Raw genomic sequence first — 19,945 nt, 5'->3', positions numbered from 1 at the left:
TTCTTGCTTCTTGTTTTTTTGACTCTATTTTATGGTACTTGTCTTTTTGATTGACTGCTTGCTAGTTACACGCTTTTACTACCAGGACCTGAGGTGTGCTTAGGAAGGGCTTGCCTCTGTCCTAATATCCTGTTCTGCTCTGCGTCTTGAGTTGTCCTGATGACCACACGCAATTGCTGTTCTCTTCATCACTGAACTATGTATTAATTGAGAAAAGCCATGAAAGCACTGGTAGTACTGAAAAATACCTTGTAAATATAGGAACAATTAATAAGTACAGATGGTTTGTAAGCTGAGCTTACATGCACATGGAGTAGATAGGGGCCCACTCTGCTTTTCCCAGTCTATATGAATTCTTTAAAGGAATATGAATCTAGATCCTTTTAGGTTCAGCAGTACTCTTAGGCTGTTGACCTAGGCCTGTCCAAGAAGTTTGTCTTCCTCCTAGTCTAAAAAACTCTGCTTCTTACTAAAACTTTCTCCCTTTTTCATCCTTCCTTCTGGCTCTTCTCACATGCCACCTTAGAGATGTTATAACTCCTTGGGGGAAGCACAGACAACAGCCTCTATCCAGTTCTCTTCAGAAAGATGATGATAAAACTTTTACACACAATGCACTGTTCTTTCATTTTTGCTTTTTCACTGCCTGTATTCCTGAATTTAACTGTTTCAGCCTCTATCTCTGTCTCTCTCCTCTTTTTCCCTCTCTTCCTCTCTCACTTCTCTTTTCTTGGTTCTGTCTTTCCTCTTAACTGTCTGTCTTGGGCTCCATTCTAGCCTCTCTTTCTGATTGGCCACCTTCCCTCTCTTCTGTCTGATTGGCCTGTATCCCTCCATCACCCCATCTGTCTGCTGGATTCTCCCTGTCTGCCTGCAATAATGTATGTGATAGCACTTTATAAATTATAAAGCACTATGTAGTATAAAACGCTATTATCACTTTGTCTTCTTTCTTTGTTTATTGTTTTCTTTCTCTGTCTGCTTTCCTTCTCTCTCTCTCTCCCCCTTTCTGTTTGTCTGTCTGTCTGCGTCCCTCTTGGTGATCTTGCCTGCCTCTCTGTCTCTCTGTCAATAATTCTCCTTTCTCTCCTTGCCAGCTTGTCTGGGTTTTTTGCCATGCTTCTTCTCTGTGTGCTCAGTTCTTGTGTCTCTCCTTCTGTGTTTCCAGGTTCCTCTCTATTTCTTTTAGCTGTCTATTCTGTCTGTCCTGAGGCCTTTCATATGTGCCTGTGTGTCTTGCTTTCTCCAGCTGCTTGTGTCCCTGCCTGTCAGTTCCAAAGTGGGCACCACTCTGCTTTTTTCTATCTTTCTGTACTTCAAAAAATAAAAATAAAATAAAAAATTAAAATACCGTATAACTAATTGGTAGGAGAGATTTTTTTTGTTTTTAATGAGAAGACCATTAAGGAAGTGAGAACAGGAACTCAGGAATACAGCTGTCAAATGCAAACCAGAAATTAGATGCCAACCCCTGCTGCTGCTGCAAAAAAAAAGAACAAGAAAAAAATTGTAAGGGACTCCCAAGCCAATAATAAGATTATTTATTGAAAGCAAAAGCTAGAAACATCCAGAGCTATAGTTTCTAACCTTTTTTTTTTTGGATCATAGAAAGTTATAAACCCCTTCCCCCAGAAAAACAGTATCTACACAAAATACCACATATGTTATCCTGAAACCTATGGAGCCCAGGTTAAAACCCTGATGTAGGGAACCTATGAGAATGATTAATAGAGCACAGGCATGAACTCATGCAACAAGAAGATCAAAGGACTGAAAAAGCACTTTGCAGTCTGTGATTTACTACCGAAGGAGATGTTAAAGAGATTCCTAGTTATCTTTTGAAATATAGAAGTTAGTGGTAATAATGAAAGGCATGTAAACGCTGAGGATTTTCTAGGCTTAATCATGGAATTTTAGAGAGAAGGTCATCTAAACCAGTGTTTAGATGGCTAAGTAAGGTTGCCACCTGTCCTTTCCTGGGGAGCTGTGTCCTTTGTTCTGACATTATATATTTCTCATATATTTTTATATAAAATAAATGTGTAATATGCTATATTTATATGAAACAAATATGTAATATATATATGCTAATGTATTTAACAGTATATTATGTTTATTTAAAATGTTCTAAAAATGAGGTAGATCTGTGTTAGAAGGATGTCCATGATAGATGTTACAGGGAGAGAGAAGGAGAAAGAAAATGAGTTTTTATACTTCTGTACAACTTGAAAATTTTTCAACATACAGGTACTTGTTTTATAGTTACAAAATAATATTTTTAGTATCTTTCTGTTAAATAATGGTGATGGGTATATAGGTTTGGTTTTGTTCTCTTTTTTTTTGGTTTTGTTCTTAATGTCATTAATTAGCGCAATAAAAAGTCAGGAACTCCATGTTGGTCACTAACTTTTTTTTTTTTTAATGTTTTACTGGTCACTGTAATCTAAAAGTCTGGGATCTACTGCTTTAATCTAACCTCTTCTAGATTTCGTGAAGCAAGAAGCCTCAGTCCTTCATATATCATAGTCATGACTTGCCATATTTACATGCCACCTATACTATTATATGCATACTATTTTCCTTTTCAATTCACTTTTCTTTAACTTAAACAAATGTCCTTTAAAAAGTAAATTTTATATAACTAAGAAATAATATCCGTAAATCCTTGATTTGATAAGGTAATTATAATTTTCCTAATTTATTTTAAAATACAAATAATTATTAAAAGTCAATAAAAATAAAAGCATCTTGCATGCTACCAGTGGTATAGGTACCATATTTTAGGAAACATCACTTTAATCTAATTTTGTAGGTACAGAAACTGGGGCCCAGATGTCGAAAGGATTGCCTAAGATCAAGTTAGATGTTAGGGACAGAACCGGAATTTGAACCTGTATCTTCCAACTTCTAGTCTGCTGTTCTTTGTTCTATATACTAAATGACTTATAAGTCAATGGATGTCCTAGGGTTTTAAAGGAACTAATATGTAAAATTGATGGTCACATGTATAACTTACTTATAACAGCTGTACTACAGAACTGGCAATGGTTAATTTATCTAGTACATCATTAAACTGACATGTTTTCTGTTACAGAGTTCCACCTCTTATCGTCTACCCTAGAGAAACAGTCATCACACTTGTGCATGAGGTGACACATACAAAGATATTCATTACAGCGTTGTTTGTAATAGCAAAAAATTGGAGACACTCTAAATTTCCAACAGTAATGAATAACTAAATAAACTATACAGCAGTCAAGAAAAATGAGTTACATCTACATAGTCAGATTCTTTACTATATTGTTGAATGGAAAAAGGCATGCTGCAAAACAGTATATACATTATGATATCATTTATGTTCAGAGAAACTAAAAACAATACTATGTGTTTCTACAGATACATTTATATGTATATAAATTTCTTTTAAAAATTCTGGACATATACATACCAAATTGGTCACAGTGGTTACTTTTGGGAAATAATAGTCAAGGGGGATATTTAGCTTTATTGATAATTTTGAATTTTTACAGTATTGTGTAAACAAATTTATGTAGTGTCATGATTACATTAACAAATGAAGCCAAATGGGACAAAAAGTAGTGTGATTTCTCTAAAGAAATCATTCCTCACTAATTTCTCGTTCTTTGAGGAGAAAAGTATGGAAGCAAAGTATAATCAATATGTGTAATGTAGTTAGACTTTAGAGGACATTAGTGAGGTTCTAGTTTAAAAACTAATTAAAATATGAAGGGAAAAAGGGAAAGTTATAGAAGAGCATGTATAATATGGTACCATTGATGAAAGGGAAAAAAAATGTGAATTTCCATAGAATATTCCTGGAAGAATACACAAGAAACTGTAGTCATTACTACCGGGAAGGGAAACATATTTTTTCATTGTTTTTCATTGTGCATCTTTTAAAGCAACTTGAAAATGTTTTAGTGACCAAGGGATTAGTTAGGTGGAGGGAGGAGAGACATTTGAGATCAGAAATAAACACACAAAAAAGTTAATTAAGGATATGTGGTAGTGATGATTGCTGTGGGCTGTAGAAATCTGAGAGTTCAGAGAAGAGAGTTCTTAGGGAGAGGAGGGGAGGGGGACTGAAGGACTTTCATATGTAGTTGTACTTGAAGTAGGCCCCAAAACATAACTAAGACCTATATAGCAGAGAGGAGGAAGAAGGGCAGTTTAGGTTGAGTAAGAAACTATTCAGCAAGTAGTTCAGTATGTGGACCTCATACAGCTGGAGTGGTAAGTTCATGATAGAAAGGAGGTTTGTTTTGTTTTGTTTGTTTTTATAAATTTATTTTATTTTTGGCTGCGTTGGGTCTTCGTTACTGCGCACAGGCTAGTTGCGGCGAGCGGGGGCTACTCTTGGTTGCAGTGCGTGGGCTTCTCATTGCGGTGGCTTCTCTTGTTGCAGAGCATGGGCTCTAGGTGCACGGGCTCAGTAGTTGTGGCTCGCGGGCTCTAGGGCACGCAGGCTCAGTAGTTGTGGCACACGGGCTTAGTTGCTCCACGGCATGCGGGATCTTCCTGGACCAGGGCTCGAACCCGTGGACCCTGCATTGGCAAGCAGATTCTTAACCCCTGCGCCACCAGGGAAGCCCAGAAAGGAGGTTTTTAATTTAAAAAATTATATCTATTATTGAGAACTATTTCACAGGTCCAAAAGAGTATGTGTAACATACATCAACCACAAAGAATATTAAAATGAACACATGTATTCAGTATCGGTTTAATAAATATAATATTAGTAACATCTTTGAAGCCTCGTAATGGTCTTCCATATTTCACATTCCTCTCCTGCCCCCTGCCCTACCAGTATCCTGAATCTTGTGTTATCATTCACTTGTTTTTTCTTTGTGATTAGTTCCCTTCCCATCTGTAACTTTTTTCTTTTTAATTTAAGTACAGTTGATTTACAGTGTTTCAGGTGTACAGCAAAGTGATTCAGTTATATACTTAGATATATATTCTTTTTCAGATTCTTTTCCATTATAGGTTATTACAAGATACTGAATATAGTTCCCTATATTATACAGTAGGTCCTTGTTGTTTATCTATTTTATATATAGTAGTGTGTATCTGTTAACCCCAAATTCCTAATTTATCCCTTCCCCCCACCTGTAACTTCTTAATTTTGAAAAACTTCAAGCCTACAGAAAAGTTGAAGAAGTACAGTGAGCACCCATATACTCTTCACCTGGATTTACTGATTGTTGACCTTTTGCCACACTGACAGAATGACATGAGCAAATGCTTATGATCTAATGTTAATTGCATAAAACAATATAAAGCCATATATGTAGTATAATCACAGCCATGTAGGTGCTAGAAGGAAGTGGTTAAAATGTTAATACTGGTTTCTGCTGAGTGGTAGGGATAAGAGTGATTTTTGTTTTGCATCTTTATGCTTCTCTACCTGGAATTTTCTGTAACACATATTCTATAATGAAAATTTTAAAATCTTTTCAAGTTTAAAAAAATAATCTTAAAAATATATGGAGAGAGAGAGAACAGGAGATAGTATCTAACATGTGTTCATCAAGTTTGGTAGTCCCAAAAAGTTTAAAACACAGTAATATGGAAAATAAACATAGGTACAGACCTCACATCTGAAGGAATCTAATTCTTTTTCTGCAAGGTTGTTTCCCATCTTGTGTGAAAAGGCCCTATTTCTTTAAGGCTCCAGCAGTCTGGCTGTTTACCCCTCCACTTCTCTCCCTGGCTGTCATCTGCTTTCCTCCCGATCATTCCCCTCATTCATCGAAGACTGACGCTTGGCTCAGTCCTGCCCTCGACGCTGTAACCAGAGACCTTTCTCACCATTTCCACTTCTCTCTCCCACCTCTAGGAAATAGTAGATTCTTACCTGTTCTGAAATATTAAATTCAAGCCTCCTACTTTGGCTACAGCTTTCTATCCTTCCAGCTCTCTCATTTATTCACTATTTTGGACCCATGAGACCCTGTAATCCCTTAATTCTTCCATTTTCTCCTAATCAGCTCTACCATGTTCTCCCCTCCTTCCCTGTCCAACTTAGATTCCATGGTCTGTCATTTCAGCCACTCTGCTGCCCGCGTCTCAGCACCCTCTTTATTTACCTCTTGCAGACCCCCAACCTTGGATCACTTCGGCTGTCTGTTTACACTCAGGAGCACTTTGCATGACCACATGGTGTCAGAACACCATGACCACTCCAGATTAATGTCCCTGCTCAGAAATCCTTTTGCCTAGTCAGCTTCCTTTCGGTTCTCTGTGGTGACTTTTTCAAACCTTCCTCAAATTCCTCAAACCTCCTCCACCTTATGCTTCAGTAGAACATCTTATCGTCTCCCTCTAGGAGACAGATCATCAGATGAGAACTCCCTTGAAATACTGACACTAAGACTACATATTTAACTGTATTCGTATTTGTCCTTTCCTCCCTCCTATCCTGTCCGAAGCTAATGCCTACACTTGGGCTCTGGCTCCCAGCCTTGCCACCTTCTCAGGGTGTAATGGTTAACAGTGATCCCCTAACTCTCCTTTATCTCCCATCCTCCTTGCTGCTTCACAACCAACATTTAAATGTACTCAAATCTCCCCGACTTTAAAAGAGACACTCTGGACCCCTAAGCTGCCACCCTACCTCACTGTGCCCACTCACAGCCACGCTTCTTGAAAGAATTGTTTACACTCAGGCTGCTTTACCTGCCTACTCATTTTCCAACCCTCTGCCCAGCCTCTCTACAGAAACTGCTTTCGCAAATGACCAACAACCTGGTTACTGAAGAGGAAATTTCTGAGTTCTTAACTTGAACACCCCCTTCTTGAAATAGTCTTTGTGATCTGTGTGAGTCTGTGATCTCACATCTACTCATACTTCTGTTGCTGCCTTTTAGCTAAATCCTTTCCTTTGCTATTCATTGAGTAAAGGGGATACCTTAAGAAGAAAAGGAAGGGATTTCCCCGGCGGTCCAGTGGTTAAGACTCTGCAGTGCCAATGCAGGGGTTAGGGTCTGGTCAGCGTGACCAAAAAAAAGAAGAAGAAAAAGAAGATTTAGCCCCAAATTGTTATATTTGTCTTCTTCCAGTTTTTGGCCAGGCTGCGAGGCATGCAGGATCTTAGTTCCTCAACCAGGGATCGAACCTGCGCCCTCGGCAGTGAAAGCACAGAGTCCCAACCACTGGACCGCCAGGGAATTCCCTCCCAGTTTCTTTTAGACCTGCTTTGATTGACCACTATGATGGAAACAATATAACAGTCCTATACAAAATGGCAAAAACCAAACATTTTTTTCCCCTTTGACATTGCCTTTTAACAGTTTCTTAATAGGTTTTCACTGACTGGCCAGCCAGAATGCCTTGCTTTCCACCTACTGTTAAGCCCTGGTTATTTCAGCAGAACTGCCCTGACACCTTTCCTGGCGAGCCCCAAGCTGTCATCCTCCTGCCCCTTTGCTTGCTCCTGGGCCCTTTCCCCACCTATCTCTCTGGATAGGGAGAGTTAATTTCAGACTAAATTGGATATGATTAGTAAATTAAAATTGACTAATCTTTTTTAAAAAGATGCTGTATTCCCAAACTATATAACTTCTAAAATGTATTCCAGAGCCAAGTAATGAAGTTATTCACTGCCTCCCTCAGAGGAAGAGTTTGAGCTGTGGATTCAGGTAGCACCTGGAATCCAAGTTCTGCCACTTACTAACAGTAACCCTGGGCAAGCAGCTTATCCCTCAAGTCTCAGCTCCCTTATCTGTCAAACAGGGATATTAATGCCTACCTCACATGGCTGTAGTGAAGATTTTGAGCTAACTTACATAAAGCACTGGCTGTAAGGCACTTGAGAGTTGGTAGCTAGTGTTCTGAACAGTCACGTTTACTATTCGCCATTTCTCACTTCAGAGGGATTCACTTAAGATGCTTGTAAGGTGAGAGGATTGACAACCTGGGTTATGAGTAACACCTTAAACTGAAGGAACAAAGGGCCGACTTTAGTTATTCTTGTTCCCAATAGTTGCCCCATTTCCTTGCTTTCCCCTGCTGTATTTAAATAAGCTCAACTCTGGTATGATATGAAACAAACCACATTTTACTATACTCAGTTCTCCCAGTAGAGGCACAAACACTGTTGTTAGGTTAGAAACCAAATGTTAGTCACAGATACGGTCTACTAATTTCCTAATCATGACAGATGTTCCCTAGATGCTGAATAGTGTGGAATCTCAGGAAATCCCAAGGGAAGCATTCATTACTAAATAAAGAATGGCTAGCACAAGGAGAGGGAAGAAAACTAAAAATTTCGAGTGCCTGTCCCAAGGGCCTTTAGTACTGCTGGGCATTTCCCCATACCTTATATTTAATCTTCTCAACCACAGTGTAAGGTAGCTTCTTTTTAAGTGACCTTGTCCTGGTTTATGCCTGTTGCCCTTAGTGAATCCTTACTTCTATTGTTCATATTTTGTGATTGAAGAAATGGAATCTAAAAGAAGAAAAGTATTCTGTCCATAGTTACAAAGCCAGAAAACTCCCCCCTGTGCAGCTGGATTTCTTCTGTGAAGACCTCATTCATACCTCATCCATCTACTGTCTGACTTCTCTAACACACCACTGTTTTGCTGTTCACTAAATGTGTGGATGCTCAAGTCCTCACCTTACTTGACTATGTGACATTTCACACTGTTTACCATTCCCTCCTCTCAAATACTCTCTCTTTGGCTTCCCTGGCACCATTTTCCAGGGTCTCTCTCACCACTTTGGCTCGTACTTCTGAGTCTCCTTCTCCTCCCCTCCCTTAGGTATTGTTCCTCCCAGGCCTTGCATGTAGATCACACTTTATTCTTGAGGTGATCTCATCCTTGACTTCGGTTGACATTTACTCACTGCGGGTAATTCCCAAACCTTTAACTCTAGCCGAGAGCTCTATTCAGGATATCGTACCACATATCTGGTAAGATCTGGACATCTGTGTCTCCATGTCCTGGAGTTACTTCAGATAGCTAACTAAAAACACATCATCTTCCTTCCCCATGAAACTCTTCTTCCAAGCATTTCCCTCCTCTGTCAGTGGATTCATCATCCTCCACCCAGGCCAGAAACTTGGGTGTCATCCTTGACTCCTCCCTCTGCCTCAGACCCTCTCCCAATAAATTATTGAGTTGTGTAATTCTCTCTTAACTTCAGTTTATCTCCTCTGATCTCCACTGCCACTAACTCACCTCATTCCGGCCACCTTCATCTCTTTCCTGGACTGCTGCAATAGCATCAGTCTCCCTGTCTCCACTCTCTCCTCTCTTTTTCTCCCCTCCAATCCATCCTCTCTTGACATTCAAAAATGCAATTCTGATCGTGACATTCTCCTTATAAAACCCTTAACCTTGAATTGTACACTTTAAAAGGGTGAATTTTATAGTATGTGAACTGTATCTCAATTAAAAAAAAAAACTTAACCTGATTTACAGAGTCTCTCAGGACCTAGTCTGGCCTCCATGTCTCTTACTGCCCACTCTCTTCAGGCCTCCCATCTCCTCTTGGCTTTACCGTTCTGCATTTCCTTCTGCGTCTGAGCTCTCCACATACTCTCACTGCCAAACTCTGCGCTCTTAATGCTGTTTACTCTCCCTCCTTACCCACTCTCACTTCTTCGCTTGGCTGCCTCCTCATACTTCCGGTCTCAGCTTTAGATGATGTTCTCCAGAAAGCCTTCCCTCATCTCCCCAGACTGGGTGTAGATATTCCCAAGGCATTTCTCTGAGAAAGTGACATTTAAGCAAAGCCTTTAGGGGCAGGAGTTGGCCAGGTGATGAGTGGAGGGTGGAGTGTCCCATGCAGAGGAACAGCATGTGAGAAGGCCCTGGCAGAAAGGAGCTTGGGGGAGTGTCAGAAACTGAAAGGCCAACAGGGAGATAAAGAAGGGGCTTGGGCAGGGGGGAAAGGATGGATTGGGTGTTTGGGATTAGCAGATGCAAATTATTATAAGTGGAATGGACAGAAAACAAGGTCCTACTGTATAGCACAGGGAACTATATTCAATATCCTGTAATAAACGATAATGGAAAAAAAGATGAAAAAGAATGTGTGTGTATATGTGTATGTGTGTATATATATATTTACATACATGTACACACACACATATATAACTGAATCACTTACTGTATAGTAGAAATTAACACAACATTGTCAATCAACTATACTTCAATAAAATAAATTAAAAATATAAAAAAAGAAGAGCCTGGAAGAGGCAAATCATGCAGGGCCTTGTGGACAACAGTAAGGGTGTCCTATGTCCTCTTAAGAGGAGTTGGAAGCCTTTGAAGACTTTAAACGGGGGAACTTTAAAAGCTTCCCCTTAAGGACCTACTGTAGAGCACAGGGAGCTCTACTCAGTACTCTGTCATGACCTATATGGGAAAAGAATCTAAAAAAGAGTGGATATATGTCTATGTATAACTGATCCACTTTGCTGTACACCTGAAACTAACACAACATTGTACATCAACGATACTCCAATTAAAAACAAAAAAGCAAACAAAACTTCCCTTGGCCGCTTTATATAAGTAGAAGCAAGGTGAAAAGAGGCTCACAAACTTCTCTGAATCTCCCACTAACCTGTAAGCTCCTTGAGGGCAGAAATTATGTCTTCTTATTTAGTGTATTCACAGAGTCCAGAACTGTGCCTGATACACAGCAGATGCTCAGTATTAGGTTAATGAATTGAATAAATGGATGGTGGGGCCAGGATTCCAACCTTGGTTTTCAAGAAAGACTCAGCACTGCGCTCCTACCCGAGACTGATTGGATATCCCTTCTTTTGCCTCCAGTGCATCTGTGGTCAATTGTATTTTCCAGAAATGGCTACAAAAACAACTCACATCCAGCATGCTCTTATTACAGTGTGACTTTGACACTCTTCCCACTGAAAAGTGAGGTCTAGTTCTTTCCCCTTGGATTTGAGGTGAGGTTATAAAAGGTGCTTGAGGCTCCTCCTGGTTCTCTTGGGACACTTGCTCTTGGAACCCAGCTACCATGCTATGAGGAAGCCCAAGCTGCCCTGAGAATGGGGTCTTCATGGAGAAGAATCCGTAGACAGCACCAACTTGCCAGCCATTTGTGAGTGAGCCATTTTGAAAGTGAATTCTCCAGCTTCTAGTAATCCACCCAGTTGACGCCTTTTGGAACGGAAATGAGCTGTCCTCACTGAACCCTGCCCAAATTACAGACTCATTAGCAAAATAAATGATGGTGGTTGTTTGAAGCCACTTAAGTCTTGGGATGGTTTTGTTAAGCAGCAGTAGGTGACTAGAACAGCAGCCTATGTTTGTCATGCAGGGAGGTGATGCCACTCAGTGGTTAAGTGGGTGGCCTATGACTGTCTTGTTTCAAAGCCCACCTTTGCTGCTTAGTATGACCTTTGGCAAGTTACTTAACCTCTCTGTGCTTCAGTCTCCTTCTTTCTTCAGTGTAAGTAAAAACAGTATTTAAGTTTGTTATGATGATTAAGTGATTAATGCAGGTAAATGCAGAACTACAGGTAATACAGATCAGTCTTTGTGATTATCTCAGGCAAGTCTCTGATCATTCAGCCATCACTGTCTCTTGTAATTCTTTCTTTGTCTTTATAGTACTTTTGGTATTTGTGTGTGTGTGTGTGTATATAATGTGTTCATATATGTATATTTGTATATACATATACATAATATATAGCTTTTAGCACTATCTGAAATGATCTTGTCTACATGTTTTTTTATCCCACCAGAGTATAAGTCCCAGTAACGCAGGAATCTTGCCTGTCTCATTCACTGCTGTATCCCCAGTACCTGGAACGGTACCTGGCACAAAGTGCTTATTAATAACTTTTTTGTTAATGAATGGATGAATAGCACTTTCATACTTCTTGTGGAAGACATCACTAGTTCCTACCCAGTATCCCTTCTCATTCCACAGTAGTGGTCCCTGGTTTTGTTGTGGATGTCAATACAAAATACTGTCCCAGACTCCCTTGCAGCTAAGGGTCATTGTGTAATACATGTCCTATCAATGAGACGTAGTCAAAGTTCTGCTAAGGATGTCTGGGAAAATTTTTTGCTTTGATTTAGGCACTGCCCTTTCATCCTTCCCCTCTTCCTCCTTCCTGCCCACAATACGGACAGGAAGTAGAGCAACCAAAACGGAGATAATCATGAAGACAAAAACAGGAGCAACCTGTGATGTTGATGAACTATCTAGTGGAGTCACTACACCACAGACTCTCTCATTATGTGAGAAAATTTAACCCTTTATAGTTAAGCCCCAGCTCAGCCTTCTGTTACTTGCAGCCAAATACATTCTCACCTGATACACTGTGGTAGAGTAATATCTACTCCTATAGGCTGTTCATTAAGGGCAGGGAAATATTTCCTCCTCCTTACTGTTCTCTAGGAGGACTGGAAGAATTTATCAGCACAAATGTCACTCACTGTCCAGATCTCTTCTGCTCTCTTCAAATAGTGAGAGTGGGCAAGTAGCAAGGGGCGCCGCAGGATCTGAATATATTTGACTCCTGAGTTCACATATTTCAAGTAGTGGGGGTTACATTTGCCATTCATTCCTGAAACAAACGTGTATTTATTGCCACTCTGTGCCAGACATTATATGGCTGTTGGGGATACAGAGATGATTAAGTCAGATGGTTGAAACTGGATGCCCAAGTTCCCACTAAACATTAAGCTCCCAAAGGGTGGGAGCTGGGCTGCTCCCAGTAAGAAAGGGACTTAATTCTAGCAGTGTCTCATCCATATTGTTCCTCGTCTCAACCTTCTTGACCCCGATCCCATTTTAATGGCCTCAGTTCACTTATTCATTCACCACCTTTTGTGTGTGTGAGTGTTTCCCTGGGAAATAGATATGGACTGCAGATCTATTTGTATTTTGAATGCTTAATCTTTGACTTCCAAGATCATTCAGGTTTCAGATTGTCTGCTTTCTCTACAGCTAAGCCTCCATGCACTCTTGCTGCTCCATCATAAAGTGGCTGTTCTCCCATTATCAACACATCTATGTAGTTAATCTAAACTCAGCTGTGGGGACTGGGTACATTAACCTTATCCTGATGTCATGACTCGGTGTTATGGTCCCAAGTCCAAATGATAGATCCCCTCACTCAGCTCCAGGGTATGTCCAGATCAGAATTTGGGGCATTAAAATGTTTCAGACTAGTTATAAACTTAGCCCCAAGGCTTCAAGTTTTAGGAATTGCCGCCATGGGAACACAGGTGTATCAGGTTGAAGTAGACCATTGAGGCAGGTGCCAGGAATCCAGGAACCACATTGTATTGTCACCTTTGATATTTTACTTTTGAGGGTCTTTATTATTGTGCTTGTGTGTGTACTATTTCAGGGGCAGGGGGTTGGGCCATTTTGAGACTGATGGAAATTACAGCACCCTTCTCCAAGATAATACACATCTGCACACACACACACAATATTTAGAAGTCATTTCTGGAGGCCCAGGTTAAGAACCCAATTGTGATTTGCCATGAAGGTGGAAACTTTTCTGTACCCTAATTTGGTCCTTTACCATGTACTATTTTCATTTACCTTTTCATGTGTGTATGTTTTAGCCCACTGAGGGAGCAAGCTTCCTGCAAAGAACATACACCTTTTTATGACCCCCAATGATACTTGATACAGTGACTGAGCCTTGTGGGAAATATTTGCAAATTGAGTTCTTTGAAGCTGCTACGATTTACTGAGGACAGGCAACGTTCCTTTCAGTATACCACCCACCACCCGACCTCCCTACAAAATGGAAGAGATCACTACCAAAGGACCTACAGTCATGTTCTATTTACTTCCTAGGTTTTAGGACTGGGCATTATTTACATACTCCTCATGCAAATATACAGTCTTGGATGTTTAGAGAACCAAGGTAGTGCCTAGTAGAAAGCTTTATACAAACAAAACAAAACAAAACCCTCTAAGAACAAATGAACATACTCTATTATCTTAAAAATCTGTGATCTTTATTCCTTCCATAGTTCTGTGCCTCACCCTGTACATACCCACACCTGTAATCAGACCCCTTACTTGTCCTATCCCGTGAGTTTTATTTCTCAAACTACACTCCTTTCCTGGCATGTGCTTATGGAAAAAATTAAAAATAGGAATAAACCTAATGCTAATGGAATAGTGCCCATGTTGTTTTCCCTTTTTTCTGATCCTTCCCTCTCACCTGTACGTTTCCACAGGCTACCTTTAATCCTAACCTGTTTAGAACTTGGAAGTGTTTTCCCTCATCCGGGCCCCTTTCCCTTCACTCTGTAGGAGACTACAGCCACCTGGTGGCCATGTAGAGAAAAGACAGGTCGATTGCCTCAAAAATCTGGTGAGAGGAAGAACCTCTATGGAGTAATTTTTGGTCTTGGATCTATGGCGAACAGGAAAGAGAAACCTGTGGATAGAGATGACAGCATAGGATCCAGACATCCTATTTCTTGGTCCCACCTTGCCCCCCACCAAGGACACAACATCCCATCCACTAGTTATTAGAGGCAGAGGAATTCACTTAACATTTGAGTTCATTCAGTCAAAATTTATTGAGCAGCAACTGTGTGCCCAACACTGGCAATACAGCAGTGAACAAGATGGACACGATCTCTGCCCTCATGAGTTTACAATCTAGCAGCCAGCCAGCCAATTACATCCATAATTTTAACATTACTATTGTAATAAGCACTCTGAAATTTAACAGAAAGTCCTGACCTGCATCGAGAAATCAGCAAAGTCTCTGTGAGGAAGAAACATGTAGGATTAGCAAGGTGGGAGATGGAAGAGTGTTGTAAGCAGAGAGAACAGCCTGTGTGCCGGCTCTGAGGCAAGAAAACCTTTAGTGAACAGAAAGCCAGTGAACAAAGAGGGGTGATGCAAGGTAGAGGCTGATATATGCAAGGTCTTTGGATTTAGCACTTGATTCCAAAAGCAGCTAGAAGCCACTGAAGAATCTGAAGGAGGAAAGTTAGATGTTTAGGTTTGTTTTTCAGAGCTCACTCTGCTATGTGTGGAGGACAGAAGAGGAAACGGGAGGACTGGTTAGGAAGTTATCGCAGCAGTCCAGACCAGAGGTGATGATAACAGCTTCGAGAAAAGAAGATGGATTCCAGAGATGTTTAGGAGATAGAATCTACTTGGAGAGTGACTGGGTGTGTGAGGAAAGGGGATGTGTTTCTGGCGAGAGGTACTAAAGTAGGAAACCCTGGAAGAGGGACGAGTTTGGGCAGATCCCATAGGCACAGGCCTTGAGGCTGGGGTTACAGCAACAGCATAGCTTTGGTTCTCAAATAGTTTAGGGTTTAACTGAGCAAACAAGATACACGTGAAACAACTGCAGGTGGATACAGATGTCTTCACCTCTGTCCATGCCGTTCATAGTCAGCCCCTCAGCACACTCCTCTGCAGCCTACCCAGTGTCTCATAGGGGGCCACCTTCCACAAAGATGCACTAACATCTCGTTGCTGCTTTTTTAGCCTGCTACTGTCAAGAAATTCACCTGTGATTCTCATTCCCCTTCCCTCCTTAGGTCATAGGGGACCAAATCTGGCCACTGCCCTACATGGTGGTTCTCTTTTGAACACCAGGAGTTTTCTGACTTAATTAGCTCCTCTCTTTTTTTTTTTTTTTTTTGCGGTACGCGGGCCTCTCACCGCTGTGGCCTCTCCCGTCGCGGAGCACAGGCTCCGGACGCGCAGGCCCAGCGGCCATGGCCCACGGGCCCAGCCGCTCCGCGGCACGCGGGATCCTCCCGGACCCGGGCACGAACCCGCGTCCCCTGCATCGGCAGATGGACTCCCAACCACTGCGCCACCAGGGAAGCCCCAATTAGCTCCTCTCTTTACATCACCTCTGTCAAGCCCCTTCTTGCAGAGTCACCATCTGGCAAAGTCGACCCTGTCTTCCTCATCTTTCCCTCAGAAGCACAGGCCCATCATGAATATACGTGCCTACTTTTTGCTCCCCCTTCTAAAGTGTCCCAATCCAAAAGCCCTTTCCCACTCTAATTTTCCTGGAACCAGTATATACCCACCTCTTTGCCTCAGAAAAGTCAGAGGAAAGTTTTGCTACGGGATTAACCATGAAGTAGCCTCAACAGCTATTACTCAGCTTACACTTGGCCTTCCCTGTGTCCTCTCTACCACTGCAGAACTGTGCTAAGTCCCTTCCAAAGGCAATAACTAAAAAAACAAAACAAAAAAGCACAACACCGTGGCTGACTACACAATAGGCCTACAGGTTCCCATTGTGCAGTGAGCCTGGACATTGAGAAGAACGTAGACTTTGGAATTGGGAAGACCTGGGTTTGCAATCTGGTTACTAAGTAGTGTGGCTTTTGCGCTATCAAATCTTACTAAGCTTCAGAAGATTCATCTGTAAGTAGTGGTAATGGTATCTGTCTTATGGATAGTTGTATTAAATGAGGTGTATAAAGCACATAGCATAATATCTAGCCTGAATTACCTGGTGGCTGCCGAATACTAGTCAGAAGAGAGATTAGCAGTTTTATATGGCGAGTGATAGACACTTCCTATTCCTGTCTTTGTAGATCCCATCTTCCTACAGCCATCCCATTTCCATCATTGCCAGAAAAGTTCTTCCATCCCTCATCCCTGTGTAGGACTTCTCTTTCTCTTACTATCGAAAAGTTCTGCCTGAGCTCTATCTGACTATCCTCTTCTACATCTCCATGATCTAAGATACTTTATTTTCTTGTATCATTCCTAAAAATTAATTCACTTCTAGCGTTCTTCCTAACTTTCTCAGAGTAAATTGTAACTAACCCGAGGAATAGGACCTTTACACTTCAGTAGGGAATGGGAACCTCAGGCCAGCTCCCAGAGTAGAATGGAGGTCTAGGTCCAGGTACCGCCCTCCCTGCCCCATCCCCATCTCTTTTCCTACAGGTCACAGAAACAGCTAAACTCAAAATATGTCTTGAGCCTACATGAGCATACATCTCTCTTTCTATAGCTCTGTGAGGTCATCACTGAAGTACAGCAGTACTGCAGGTGTGTAGAGCGTACTGTCCATATTGAGATAATCAAATTCTTCCTCCTCATCCCGGATACCATTCTCTTCCAGGGTATAATCCATGTTCAGGTTCTTCCCTTCATATTTCCATGTGTAGCTGGCAGCATGTGCGTTATAGAGGAGGTAGCGGTGTAGGATTTCCCACATTGATTCCAGGGCCCCCACCTGGAGAACACGAAAGCACCCCACCCAGAATTGTGGGTTGAACGAGCAAACACACACACACACACACACACACACACACACACACGCACACACGCAAAGGCCAGGAACCCAAAGCTGGGATCAGAGTGCCTCCCTTGGCAGAGAGCAGCTTAAGGCGCTCCACAGTCCCAGAAATAAAGTTGGAGCTCCAGCATGCAACGAATGGCCCCCAAGTCCTACCTGCCTTTATGGCAGCCACTTGTAATAAACAAATGGCCCTAAAGTCACTGCCCCCTCACCTCATCCCCACAATAGAGTAGATTAATAAGAGAGCCCAGTTGCAATTGCTGTACAAAAACACAGCGTGTAAGAGCTTCCGAGGACAACCATCACTAAGGTGCACAAACTGTCACCCTGGGCTTAAGAAAAAGTCTCTTGTACCCTGTGGCCCAGCCACACCTTTAATTCCTAACCCTGGGGATGTAGGTGGTCTTCTTTCCTCAGTTACCCCTAAAAGGAAAGAAAATACAGCTCCCACCGGTTGTGGAGAGCTGCTGGCCTGCAGATCTGCTTGGAGATTTGCTGGGATTCTCGGTTCCCTCTAACCTGCCCCCGGGCACCAGTTCTCACCTCCAGAGTGTGCTCTTGCGACGTGAGCGTGTTAATGATGCGGATATTCCGGGTCTTGGCGGACAGCCGCCCCACCTCGTAACGCGACCCCTGCCACCAAGGCTTCCCGAAATCATTGGCCCAGTCCGAACGGGGCAGCTGAGGCGGCACGTGCAGAAAGCGGCCCCACGGGGTGCGGTATCTCAGGGAACCGGTCAGCGGATCTATGTGCTTGCGGATCTTTTAAGCAGGGTTTGAGGGAGGAGGGTCGGAGCAGTCACTATCTCGGGCTCTGTTTAGCTTCTGCTTTTCCTCTTCATCCCGCTCTCCAGTGCCCCTCCCCCCAACCCCAGGTTCCAGCAGAACTCACGTCTCTGGTGTCTGGATCAAACCAGTGACTGATGTCCTGGCCCGCAACTTCCACGATGGGTTTCAGCAGCAGGTCTCCTGGGAAGGAGAAGCTGCCGTCAATGCTACCCATCCAAGAACCAAGCACCCCCCAAACACACCCTCGACGCTGGCCCAAAGTGTGGCGCTTACCCTTGTATTCCTGTGCCAACGGCGTTAGGTCGTACACGTTTCCCAGGTAAGACACCCAGAGGTCTTCGGGCTGGTTATGTTGGGCCACCTCGGCCGGCGTGAAATAGCGACGCTGAAAATACTCAAAGTCTGGCCCGGCCACTAGGCCCCGGCGTGCCATGGCTCTTGCTCTATCGGTCACCGACTCCTTTAGTTGCTTCCTCGCTTTTCGGCACGCACTCTCTGTTTCATCCTCCCTCTGGTCCGGGAGCTAAGGCGAGCGCGTTTATCCGCTGACATGGAAACCATTGTCCCTTTCCGGCCACCGGCCACTGAGATCAAACGCTGTAAATGGGCGAGAGGAGCGTGGGCTGCGCGTGCTCACGGGAAACGTAGTCCGATTCAGGCATTCAAATAATTTGAGTTTTGTCCTCAGGAGTTCCGCGGGAAAGAGAACACACTCCGTTTTCATTCACAGTGGCCTAGGCTACAGGGAGTATTCAGGACATACTGTCTCGCGAGGCAGAAAAACAAGGGAGGGGAGGAGTGTGATTATGAAAAAAGGTATTCTCGCTAAATTCCAGGGTTCCTTAAAGGATGTGTAAGAAACTAGAGTTGAAAATTTCTCGCGATATCTTGGTACATCCAACGTAATAGGCCTCAGTGAGCCTCAGCGCCGAAATAGAAGCTCGCGATACTTCTGCAGTTGCCGGAGACGAAGAGGAGGAGGAGGAGGAGGAGGAGAGGTGATCTCGCGAAAGAAAACAGGTCGGGAGCGCTCGCGAGATCTCAGACCACCGGACACCAAAGGTTCTTAGGAAGTTGAAGGGCCTGGAGGAGGCCCGGGAACAAATGGCCGCAGCTGGACCAGCCATGCTGTTGCGAGAGGAGAATGGCTGTTGCAGCCGGCGTCAAAGCAGCTCCAGCGCAGGGGTTAGCTCGGGTTCTGGGATTGAGGGGCCGTCGGGGAGCAAGATGGGGGGACGGAGGGGGAACTGCAGCTCCCGGCAGCCTCTGGGCTTCGTGTGAGCGCCCCGCGGGCTGTCGGGAGCTGTGGTTCCGCGGGCGGGCAGCAGCCGAGGCGGCGCGGTCTGAGCGCCTGTCCCGCCCCGCTCAGGACTCAGATGGGGAGCGCGAGGACTCACCGGCTACGCGCGCTAGGCAGCAGCTGGAGGCGCTGCTCAACAAGACTATGCGCATTCGCATGACAGATGGACGGACACTGGTCGGTTGCTTCCTCTGCACCGACCGCGACTGCAATGTTATCCTGGGCTCGGCGCAGGAGTTCCTCAAGCCGTCGGGTCAGTGCCCGGGGAATGCACACCCGCCTGGGAATGCGGCGGAGCCTCACGCAAAGCATTTCCCCTTAAGTGCCTGGCTGCACCCCTTATTTTCTGGGACTAGAAGTCGTGGCACAGAAGGGGCGGGGCCGACGCTGGCCTGCCTCTCTGATGCTCTGACTCTTCTTTCCAGATTCCTTCTCTGCCGGGGAACCCCGTGTGCTGGGCCTGGCCATGGTACCTGGACACCACATCGTTTCTATTGAGGTGCAGAGAGAGAGCCTGGCGGGGCCTCCCTATCTCTGAGCACGATCGCGCATGCCTTTCGGACTTCATTAAATCTGTA

At 43.4% G+C, this 19,945-nt stretch overlaps 2 protein-coding genes across 3 annotated transcripts in view; one reads left to right on the top strand and one right to left on the bottom strand.

Annotated features, from left to right (window-relative positions):
• NAA38 (N-alpha-acetyltransferase 38, NatC auxiliary subunit) overlaps positions 1 to 19,945 on the top strand; it is a 24,459-nt gene extending 4,514 nt beyond the window's left edge. The window contains exons 3-5 of one of the 2 annotated variants that reach the window (XM_082861797.1): positions 18,904 to 19,252; positions 19,437 to 19,620; positions 19,793 to 19,945. In XM_082861797.1, the coding sequence (XP_082717923.1) occupies positions 19,172 to 19,252; positions 19,437 to 19,620; positions 19,793 to 19,905 (378 nt within the window). In that variant the 5' untranslated portion in view covers positions 18,904 to 19,171 and the 3' untranslated portion in view covers positions 19,906 to 19,945. Of the gene's footprint in view, positions 1 to 18,903; positions 19,621 to 19,792 lie in introns of both variants that reach the window. The other variant, XM_082861796.1, reaches the window with a different exon arrangement.
• On the bottom strand, positions 16,982 to 18,615 carry CYB5D1 (cytochrome b5 domain containing 1; the record flags this gene model as incomplete). The annotated part of the gene is made up of 4 exons (XM_082861795.1): positions 18,341 to 18,615; positions 18,171 to 18,247; positions 17,822 to 18,040; positions 16,982 to 17,212 (listed from the first exon to the last, which is right to left on the bottom strand). The coding sequence occupies exons 1-4, from the start codon at positions 18,498 to 18,500 to the stop codon at positions 16,982 to 16,984; spliced, it is 687 nt and encodes a 228-aa protein (XP_082717921.1). The 5' UTR covers positions 18,501 to 18,615.

This window comes from Leucopleurus acutus (assembly GCF_964270905.1).
Source record: "Leucopleurus acutus genome assembly, chromosome: 19".
Taxonomy (NCBI): Eukaryota; Metazoa; Chordata; class Mammalia; order Artiodactyla; family Delphinidae; genus Leucopleurus; species Leucopleurus acutus.
Note: the sequence above shows the minus strand (reverse complement) of the source record. Positions and strands in the feature narration are given on the sequence as shown.